This window comes from Electrophorus electricus, chromosome 24, assembly GCF_013358815.1.
Source record: "Electrophorus electricus isolate fEleEle1 chromosome 24, fEleEle1.pri, whole genome shotgun sequence".
NCBI lineage: Eukaryota > Metazoa > Chordata > Actinopteri > Gymnotiformes > Gymnotidae > Electrophorus > Electrophorus electricus.
The window spans coordinates 1,053,949-1,065,000 of record NC_049558.1 but is presented as its reverse complement, the minus strand read 5'-3'; the positions used below and the strand labels follow the sequence as shown (position 1 = coordinate 1,065,000).

The 11,052-nt window shown below is 48.1% G+C and overlaps 1 protein-coding gene across 2 annotated transcripts; it reads right to left on the bottom strand.

Annotated features, from left to right (window-relative positions):
• Positions 1-7,201: 7,201 nt before the first annotated feature.
• On the bottom strand, positions 7,202-11,031 carry aldh8a1 (aldehyde dehydrogenase 8 family, member A1). 2 transcript variants are annotated; one of them, XM_027032049.2, is made up of 7 exons: positions 10,806-11,031; positions 10,109-10,256; positions 9,361-9,516; positions 9,007-9,156; positions 8,606-8,862; positions 8,003-8,164; positions 7,202-7,714 (listed from the first exon to the last, which is right to left on the bottom strand). In XM_027032049.2, the coding sequence occupies exons 1-7, from the start codon at positions 10,941-10,943 to the stop codon at positions 7,262-7,264; spliced, it is 1,464 nt and encodes a 487-aa protein (XP_026887850.2). In that variant the 5' UTR covers positions 10,944-11,031; the 3' UTR covers positions 7,202-7,261. The 2 variants fall into 2 exon arrangements, with proteins under 2 accessions (XP_026887850.2, XP_026887851.2); XM_027032050.2 differs by having other exon boundaries at positions 7,544-7,714; positions 7,992-8,164.
• Positions 11,032-11,052: the final 21 nt, after the last annotated feature.

Genomic DNA, 11,052 nt, shown 5'->3' with positions numbered 1-11,052 from the left:
ATTCTTTTCTAATTTGTCTTGGGGGTGGACAGTATGTTATTTCAGTGTGTGTGTTCACAAGAGCAACTTCACCTGTTAGTCTCTGGACATAAGAAATACAACCATTCCTGCAGTCTTTTGTAATGTGAGGGAAAGCACATAATATCCTACACAAACACAGTTTCAAAGCCAGTTAGAGTGCTCTGGTAAAGATGAACCAGCCCTGTAATGGGCAGGTGAGAGGTCAAACCCTGCTCTCGGACATGGAGCAAAGACCATGGAATAGTGAACTTTGTAGTGAACTTTGAAGTGAACATGTGCTTCTACTGTATTTGATCAGTGCTGATCTAAAAATAATGATGGAGGAACCATTAAACAAGTGGAGACAACTGGTAATCTGCAGAGTAGTCCAGGATAGTGCAAATATGCACATTTTCATTAAAACCTTTACTTCCTGATCGCATAAGGGGAAGCGCATGAGATCACCGTGTGCTCCTTCATATTCAGCCACCTGCTTCCTCAATCCTCACTGTCTTAATGCTGATGGAATCCCTAATGACTTCCTAACACACACACACACACACACACACACACACACAGGAGGAGCCAGCATGTCTCCTCTCTGGAGTCTTTTATGGCACTCCAGACCCCAGCAGGTTTAAAATAGCAGTGCTGGCTTTCGACAGGAAGTGGGGTGTGTGCGCAGAGGAAACCCTGGACAGGAGCTGGAGACAGCAGTCTGCTCACCACAGCTCAGGGTCAACGGTCACACACACTTCTGCTCTGTAGGAAACGCACACATACACACCAATTCAGTGATGTATATAGTGTAATAAATTACATAAAGTGAAACCGGTATGCAATGCAATACAATTAATTCATTACTAATCATTATTCCTCTCTCTCAAACACACACACACACACACACACACTTTCCCTTTTCTCATCATTCACTCAGTCATCTCTCAAACTTCTTTTGTTCACCTGTTTCCATTTTAAGTCTTTTTTCATTGTTCTTAGCTGAGCCACCAGTGACAGTAAGAGTTTTTGGAAGGACCACGGAGGGTATTCTTCAGGGAAAGAGTCTGACACATGACAGATGCATATCTGCAGAGAAAAGAAATGAAGCATGACATGGCCCAAGCAGGATGCACCAAGAATACACACCACCAAGGGGCACCGAGTCCAGCCTGAACACATCCAGGACTAGAGCAGACCGTGGCGCCATTGCCTTGTAGCGTCTGATGCTGGAGTCCAGCCTTACGGGAATTGTGCCAAAGAACTGAACATGCTGTTAATAATGCAGTGAGAAAGCTGTTTACTAAATCTTCATCATTAGTCTGTCAGATCCTCCGGCTGGACTACACGTCACAGCCTTGTGAAGCAATTCCATAAAACACACACACACACACACACTCACTCAATATGTCATACATCAATCATGTTTTTGTGACTTACTTGTGAAATACTGCAAATGATTAGCTTGTGATCAATATGTAAAAAGATGAAGAGAGACTGAAAACAGAGGGGGAGAGAGGGAGAGAGAGAGAGAGAGAGAGAGAGAGAGAGAGAGAAGAAAAACAAGATGGTAGGTATCAAAAGTGCCTGTGTGTCACATGACCAGCTAGGTCAGCAACCACAGACACACACACACACACACACACACACACACAGAGGTCTCAGCATCATCTCACACACACACACACACAGGTCTCAACATCATCTCTCTCTCTCTCTCTCTCTCTCTCTCACACACACACACACACACAGGTCTCAACATCTCACACACACACACACACAGGTCTCAACATCATCTCACACACACACACAGGTCTCAACATCATCTCACACACACACACAGGTCTCAACATCATCTCACACACACACACACACACACACACACACAGGTCTCAACATCATCTCACACACACACACACACACACACACACACACACACACACACACACACACACAGGTCTCAACATCATCTCACACACAGGCCTCTAGGGAGTACATCAGTCATGTTTGTGTTTTATATGTGAATCATGCTAAAACTGCAAAAGATTATCTTATGATCAATATGTGTATATATGCAGAGAGACTGAAAATACAGAGGGGGAGGGGGAGAGAGAGAGAGAGTGAGAGGGAGTGAGAGAGTGAGTAAGGGAGGAAGAGAGAGAGAGTGAGGGAGTGAGAGAGTGAGTAAGGGAGGAAGAGAGAGAGAGAGAGAGAGAGAGAGAGTGAGAGGGAGTGAGAGAGTGAGTAAGGGAGGAAGAGAGAGAGAGAGAGAGTGAGAGGGAGTGAGAGAGAGAGTAAGGGAGGAAGAGAGAGAGAGTGAGAGGGAGTGAGAGAGTGAGTAAGAGAGGAAGAGAGAGAGAGAGTGAGAGGGAGTGAGAGAGTGAGTAAGGGAGGAAGAGAGAGAGAGAGAGTGAGAGGGAGTGAGAGAGTGAGTAAGGGAGGGAGGAAGAGAGAGAGAGACTGGAGAAAACTATGAGTGAAGAAAAACAAGATGGCCACATCACAAGTCACGGTCACATTCAAGTTCACTGACTCCAGCAACAACAGAAGCTACTGTTTAGAAACATCGGGTTTTCCAAAATTACGCAACATCACACACAAGTTTCAACATCATCTCACACACACACACACAGGTCTCAGCATCATCTCTCACACACACACACACAGGTCTCAGCATCATCTCTCACACACACACACACACACAGGTCTCAGCATCATCTCTCACACACACACACACACACACACACACACAGGTCTCAGCATCATCTCACACACACACACACACACACACACACACACACACACAGGTCTCAGCATCATCTCACACACACACACACACACACACACACACACACACACACACACACAAACACACTTCTAAACACACCCGCTGGTGCTCCTCTGCTGTGCCTTGCCTAGAGAAAGGCGAGGTGAGCAGTAACGGTCCAAAGCGGTGGGCCGTAGTGTTGGCGCCACGCTGGCCACGGGGGAGGCTGGTACACACAGAGCATTCAGTCACACAGCCCCTTCATAAAGAACACTGCAACTGAGAGCAAGAGACCGAGGCCGATTTCATTGTGTCACAGGCTCACACACAAACACACACACTTTCTTTTCATTAGCTGTGCCGAAACACGTGTTGGTGGGGGGAACAGTATGGGCTCTGGGGGTCTTCCAGACTGAAGACTGTGGTATGCATCCCCCCAACCAACCAGCCTCCTCCAAGCCTTCTGAATAAAAGGTTATTCTCCCTCGAGTTTCAGAGTGACACTGTCATAGAGCGATATCAGATAATGAGGGACTGCTTCTGTGTGTGTGTGTGTGTGTGTGTGTGTGTGTGTGTGGAAAGCAATGTGGTGACAGAATAATCCAAGGAAAAGCTGCTTGCTGTGTAAGCTCTCGTCAGGAAATCAGCTGATGTGCATTCATTGTTGTATATACAGAAACGCCGCCTTCCGACACACACACCTACACACACAGACCACGCACACATGGGATAGTCTTTCAGTGGCAGGCAGATACGCCTGTCTAACGGGAAAAGAACATAATAGACAGGAGGGCAGTTTAGACGAAGCACATGTGTACTGTGGCGACACACTCACATAATGTGGAGGAAACCAAACTGCATTCGCCTACAGGAGTCAGAGTGTCTGCCGTGGGCTCGTCCCTGCACACACACCTACCCACACCCTGTCCGCCACTGTCTCTCACACACACACACACCAAAAAAAAGCAATATGTTTGACTGAACATCTTAATCACACACGTGCACACATGCACACACTAGTAACAGTTAATTTTAACGTGGGTGGTGGGGAGTCTGTTTAATCTGGTTTACTGACAAATTAGCAGACATTATGCATCTCTTACCAGTATAGATTTAATTGAGTATCTATTACTACTATGAAGATTAAACCGTGATAGCTATGTGATGGAGGAAGTGTGTGAGTGTATTAGAGTATGAATCACCACCTGTTGCTACATGTGTCCACACTTAAACATGGACAGAGACAGAATGGGTCGATGCAGGTGTAAGCAAACAGAGGCAGGAATAGTGACGCAGAAAGCATCCAGGACAAGGTCAGGAACCCACCTGAGAGTGTGTGTGTGTGTGTGTGTGATGCAGGGAGGCGTTAGAGGTGGTGTGTGCCCATCCTCCTATCAGAAACAGCAGAAGGGACAGAGGTAGTAAGGTGTGTAATGTGTGGCATGTCTCCAAGTCAGCTTGGGTGTCCTTGAAATGCTCCCAGTTTGCAGTACAAGGGGGCATGCAGTGTTTTTAGGGCTTCACCTTGCACCTCTGTACTCACAGTCCAGGTCACTCCACTTCACTCCACATTAGTACCATAGATATTTCAACTTCGCCTGTGTCACATAGGACATTGTTTTCTTTTGATGGTTTCTTTCAGTCGCTCTACTGGACATTCTGTGTCTGGACTCTAAAATGCCTGCAGCGGTGAAAAAGCAGCCCCGTTATTGACTTCGAGCAGGCCCGACATTTTGATCTGGGTAATGATGGGATTATGTCCACACCATGACTCACTGGTGCTGCGGTGTGCATCGCTCGGTGTGGTGTTGGAGACCAGCTGGAGGTGCAACACAACTACACCGCTCAGGTGGCAGCAGGTGTGGAGGTCTGTATGCAGCAGATTATGAAGTACATCTTGAGAGTGTTGGGCTGGTGGGTTCATAGTGGGTTGGTACCACCACTACGCAGGATTACGCAAGGAAGGCCCAGTGTTACAGCCAGACACACGGCAAACAGGACCCAGAAGCAGGCTGTCAGGTACTGGTGCAGAGATAACGTGAGCATGTGCTGAGAGTGACCTGCTCTTACAACACCCGAGAAACGGGTAACACAACCACAGCCTCACTAATGCACGAGGAAAAATGGTGTGTGAGTTTTAGCATACCTGGATGTATCGTATATGAGCAAAAACTAGTCTAAGACTGAATGTGATGCGCACACACACAAAGCCCATGTCACAACCTCCTCGGTCCTGTCCACGTGTCTGCGTGCTTATTTCACAGCAGGGACACAATTACAGTGACACTTTCCCATATCTATTACGTCAAAGCACAAACACACGCAGCTTGCATCAGCCCACAGCAAAAGGTTGAGCTGCACAGATCACTACTTATGTCTCTCCGCATGGTGGGCGGATGGGCCGCGTGAGGCCGGCTGGCAAACACACCCACACACACGTGCGCACGCACACACACATACATGCACGCATATATACACACACACACACTTTGACCCTGCCCTCTGCTGCAGGAAGCTACGTTGGCTACGTGGTCTTCCGCTGTGTACTTCCTGGGTCACGCACACAGGAGGGAGTGTTAACTTCCTAGATCTCCTTTCTTCACTTGTTCTGCGTATGTTTAACCTGCACAGTGTGAGCACATTTCACAGGAGTCAGCGGTACACTCTTTAGCCATTAGCTTCCCCTGTACACTGCATGAGGCCTTTACCCCAGGCCAGGGCTAACATGGTGGATCTTTCTGACACTACTTTTACACTTGCGCATGCTCTCTCACTCACACACACACACCTAATTCCATTGAAACAGTCCCAGTTTTGAATTTTGAATGATTACATAGTATTAGGCATGCAGTGTAGCATAAATGAACACTGGGTTAATTTACCAAGAGGGATTTCCCTGCATGTAAGGATCTTAAACTTATCTAATACCATATGAATGTATGTATTTGATATAAAATATAAGATAAAAAATTGTGTTTGGGAAAAACACGGAGAAATTGTTCCCTGGCTTTGCTTCAAACTGTTGCGCCAATGAGGACACCTGGCTCTCAGCAGCCTACATCAAAGGCCTTGACTCCGGTTTCTGTGAATAAATTCTATTGCTGCGGCACTACTCCCAATCCCACTCGTGGCTTTCGCAGGCTCGTCAGGAACCCCGTTTTCCCTGCACCCTCTGTGTGCACAACACAGCCGGAGGAAGCGAGGAAGTCGGAATGACTCGAGCATGCACGCGACCCCGGCCGTGCAGGCGCGCTTACTTCCGCACTTGCTCGGTTGGGTTCCGCGCGCCCGAGCTCGAGCGATAACGGCCTCGTGCGCACGGCTTCGGCGCGCGAGTGTGTAAGAGTACACAAGCGAAATCAGCGCTGACTCTTCCACTAGTGCGTGCACGTTTATATTTGGACCGGCGCGGGCATCGCCTGCAGCCGTTTGAGGAGCGCCCAAGCTGGGCGTGGAGGCACGGAGGGACCGGGGACGTGACTGAGCACAGCAGCACGTTTCCTTTAGCGCTGTCTTCCCTCCTAAAAGGTGCCAGACATCAGCACTCCTTATTCATCAACTCAAAGAACACAGTCAACATACATACATACATACATACATACACACACACACACACACACCCCTCGCCTGACTCATAATTCACTGTTACCGTTACGTTGTTGGCAGAGCCGAAACTACTGAAATCAGACTATGTGGAAGTTTTTAAACAAACAAACAAACAAACAAACAAAACCACCGCTCTTCCCAGCAGAAAGGTTTAACACATTCAAAGTATTTATCTTCCGCGAGCACGAGTGCGTGGCTAGCCATTGCAGGATGGCGAGTGATCTGCAGCCATGTGGCGGAATGGCAGGTGTGTGTAATTACGAGCTCTGAAGGTTTCAGCCTGGCTGAGCGCTCCCTTTCGATCACTGATAACCAAACCTTTTTGAACAAAGTATTGATGCTTATTAGTGAACTTAGGGGCTTCTCCGGAGGCCTGCAGGCTGGACTCTGTGGTTTGGACCGTCGGATCCAGGAAACGAGAGGCGATTCAAACACAGCAGAACACAGGACCATTGCGGGCTTATGCACGATGAGTGTCCAAGTGCGTGCAAGTTACTTCATTCATTCAATAAAAAACTAAACAGGCATTGCTCACACTCACCAAGGCCAGGGTGAAAACCACCTAATCACAGTGCTATTGGACAGGCGTGTGCAGTAAGGAGAGTAAAGTTGAACTTGTAAAACCTACAGTAAACATCCAAGGAACATGAATGTCAGGTTTTAAAATTTACATTCCTGCTATAAAACTGTCCCCAGAGAACTGATATGTTATAGAGTCAAAGATTCCACTCTAAATGTCCAGAGCTGCAAGACACTGAAGGAGCTTCATTACACATATGAGACCCATGAATACCAAGCAGACAAAGATTAACAAGCTTTTCCATTCATATATACATACTGTTGATATTTTTATTTGGTAATAGTTGTGTATGTGTGAGTGTACACAGCTTCTCAGTGTTTAATAGTGATAGTTTTGACCTCTGTGAAGAAGTGATAGGAGTCTCTCCCTCCTTCTCTGCCAATGCCTGAGCATTTCATACCTCCAAAGGGAAGGTTTAAATCTCGGACCAGCCAACAGTTGGTCCAAACCAAGCCTGCCTGTAGTTGCCTAGCAACGCGATGCACGCGTCCCACATCCCGTGACCACACTGTGGCCGCCAGGCCATAGCGCACGCCGTTAGACCGGCCTATGACTTCCTCTTCCAGGTCGAAGGGCGTCACGCAGGTGACAGGACCAAAAATCTCCTCCTGCATCACGGGGGAGGAGTCTGTTATCCCTGAGATGACAGTGGGCAGCATGTAGTACCCACCCACATTTTGTGGGGGGAGGGTTAGTTTGTCAACACCCTCCCCACAATGCACCTGGGCACCCTCTGCCCTCGCCAATGCCACATAACTTCTAACCTGTAAAAGGAAACCAGACAAGCATGTGGGTGCAAGACTTTACACGAGAAGTGGAATCAGAGATCAGAACATGGAGTCTGCAGTGAGATACGCACACACACAAGCTGAAACCTCAAAGCAAGCCTATCAGACACAAACTGATCAGACTGTGGTGATATTCAGTATTATACTATCCCATTAACCAGACCACCCCTCTGTATGCTACGTATACTGGACCCAGATCTCTGAGCCGGGTGGCCAGACAGACGTCTGTGGATGTGATACCATTTGAACACACCATTCTCTGACCTTCTCCAAGTGCTGTATGCTCACGAGTGCTCCATTGTTGTTGGCAGCCTCAGATGGCACGCCGGTTTTCCACTGGCGAGCCGCCTCCACAAACTTTGTTAGGAATTGTGGGTAAATGGTGCGCTCCACAAAGATTCTGCTGGTACATAGGCAGATCTCACCCTGTGTGGAAAGCGTGGGGGTTGTTGTGAGACATGAGCACCTCCTTGTGGATGTGCATGGTACAGTTAGGTTGCTAAACATTAAACTACCACCAGTGATGAAACAATCTACAAATAGTTGTTAAGATGACACTGTCTGGAGATACTTGTGGCTAAAATCATCACAGAAGTTAAGAAATACCTGTCATATTCTCTGTAAAACCCAACCAAAGCTTTCAAAATGGCATGGACCAATCTGAGCCAATCAGGACATTACAGTCCCTTAGAATATAGGAAGAGGCCTTGTTCCAACTTTCTAGACAATGTTGCAAATCTTAACATCCAGCTATAAGTGAACTCGCTGTCTAGAACAGGCTCTTCTGATCGGCAGCCCAGAGTGAGCTGAGCTGCAAAGGTGAGAGTGAGTTTGAGCTGAGTGGCTTAGCTGAGTAAGAGCTCTCACCTGATTGGAGAAGCTGGAGCGTACGGTGGTGCTGATGCACTGCTCCAGGTCAGCATCAGCAAATACAATGGCAGGGTTTTTCCCACCAAGTTCCAGTGAGAGTTTCTTGCAGTAGGGGGCGCTGCGCTCCATTATTGCTCTGGCTGTAGCTGTGCTGCCAGTGAATGAAATTAATGGCACATCAGGGTGGGACACCAACGCATCACCTGCCTGTGGGCCTGTACCAAACACCACATTCACAACGCCAGCTGGGAAACCTGAACCACACACACACACACGCGCACCAGATGCATGGTCAAACAGAAAATGTAAAACAATGGTGCATTACCTTACTTGGACTCATAGTTCAGACCTATACATGTGTACACACACACACACACACACACACACACACTCCTCACCAGCCTTCTCTAGTAGTTGGCACATCATCCAAGCAGTGACTGAGGTCATCTCACTTGGCTTAGCCACCACTGTGTTACCCGTGGCAACAGCTGGGGCAATCTTCCAGGTGAGGAGATAGAGGGGCAGATTCCATGGGCTGATCAGACCAGCTCCAGAGAGAGAGAGAGAGAGAGAGGAACAGAGAGTCGCATCATCACATTACTACACAAGCTCGGTCTCTCTCACACAAAGATCACATTATACACTACACACACACACACACACACACAGTAGAGGTGCTTTTAGACAGTCACACATTAAGCATTACTTTTCGCTTTCTCTCTCCTCACACACACACGCACACACTCTCTTACCGACTCCTACAGGGGAGCGGACGGTGTAGTTGACACAGTCCAAGTTATCCATCTGACTGCATTCTGTGGTGTGGTGCAGGACAGAAGAGGCGAAGAACCTGAAGTTATACGCAGCACGTGGGATATCGACATTTCGGGCAAAGGATATTGTCTTTCCTGAAAGCAAAAACATGACACAGATCAGAGAAAAATCCAGATGAATCCATCAGGCACAGGAAACAGAGTGCAGATCTCCACTGTCTTGTGCTCCTGTGTTCCTCATGCCTCAGTACACACTCTGGATGTCTCCTTGTATGGCCACAGGTGCACATTTCCGTGCAGACACAAATGTGACACATCTGTACATAATTTCTCTTTTTTGGCTGTGTGGAAGGAGGGAAAATAAACCCAGCATGAATGGATAGCACTTTCATTAAGTAGCAGTCACTTTATGACAGCAGCTTACAGCAGCTCAGTGGTGACAGTGCAGTAATAAAAGCAGACTTGCTAGCTGCAGAAATCCCCGATTGTGGCTTTAATCCTACTACATCTTACAAACGCTCCCACCTAATTAGCTCAGCCTATTCCCTCTCTCTAGCCAAGTCTTTAAGCCTATTCATGTTTATTGCAAAACTCCAAGAGCTGCTTTTTGGCTTCGAGTGCAAGTTTGTCAAGTGTAGGGGTAGAAGGAAATGTGTACTAGACTGTAAGGTTAAGTCTTATAGAACAGACCCAGGTGTGTGGTGCGCTGTCGTGTGATGACATATACCCTGGTCTTTAGACTCGGCCTGGGCAAACTCCTCCTGGTGCGCCTCTAGCAAAGAAGCCAGGTTGTTGAGGACCTGAGCGCGCTCTGCCGGGCTCGTGGCTGCCCACCCCGGAAAGGCCTCCTTGGCTGCGTTCACTGCTGCTGCCACCTGCACGCACGTTCGTACGGTTCAACCAGCCTCGCACGCGCGCACTAAAGCTGCACGTGCTTCATCGGGAATTATTTCGTTGTCGTTTATGTCGTCTACTGCAGATTACCCGCGTTTTTTTTCCCCCTACAGCATGGTCATGGTGTGCAGTCGTCGGGTGTAGTGTACTACACACGTGGATGAGGGTGGAGTTGGACGGGGCTACTAGACGCAGATATATGTTCTACCCCAGCTCCCCTGCAGTTTTAACCGGTTAGGTGAACTCTGAGCTCACGGAGCTAATCTTTCACAATTACCTGTATTGACACTGTAAACTACATGAGGGTAAAGGTGCACCTGTGTGCCTCTGCAGGCCTTGAGGACTCCAACCAGCGACCCACTTGAGTTTCCTTTGCAGCAAAACTAGGTGTTACATTTCCCAAAGTAACTTTCACCTGCTCTGTGTGTAGTTTGTTTGCAAAACTTCTAAAGCCGCACGCAAGGTTTTCAGTAACTGTGCACATTGACAACGTTGATAGACACTGAACTGCAGTCCAAAAGCAAGCTCACCTCTTCCGGTCCGCTGTCCGGCACTTTGCAGTACACTTCTCCAGTGGACGGATCGTAGGAATCTATATGCTTGGCGCACGGAACAAACTCCCCCCCGATGTAATTGTCCAGCACGAGCTTACCATGCTTCTCAGACATTGCAGGAACCGTTTATTCCGACACGTACCAAAAGCACGACCTCAGGCCGAGCGAGCAGAGGCGCACTGCGCGTTACCGGACTGGCTCCCTGTGCTCCTTTCGTCATAGG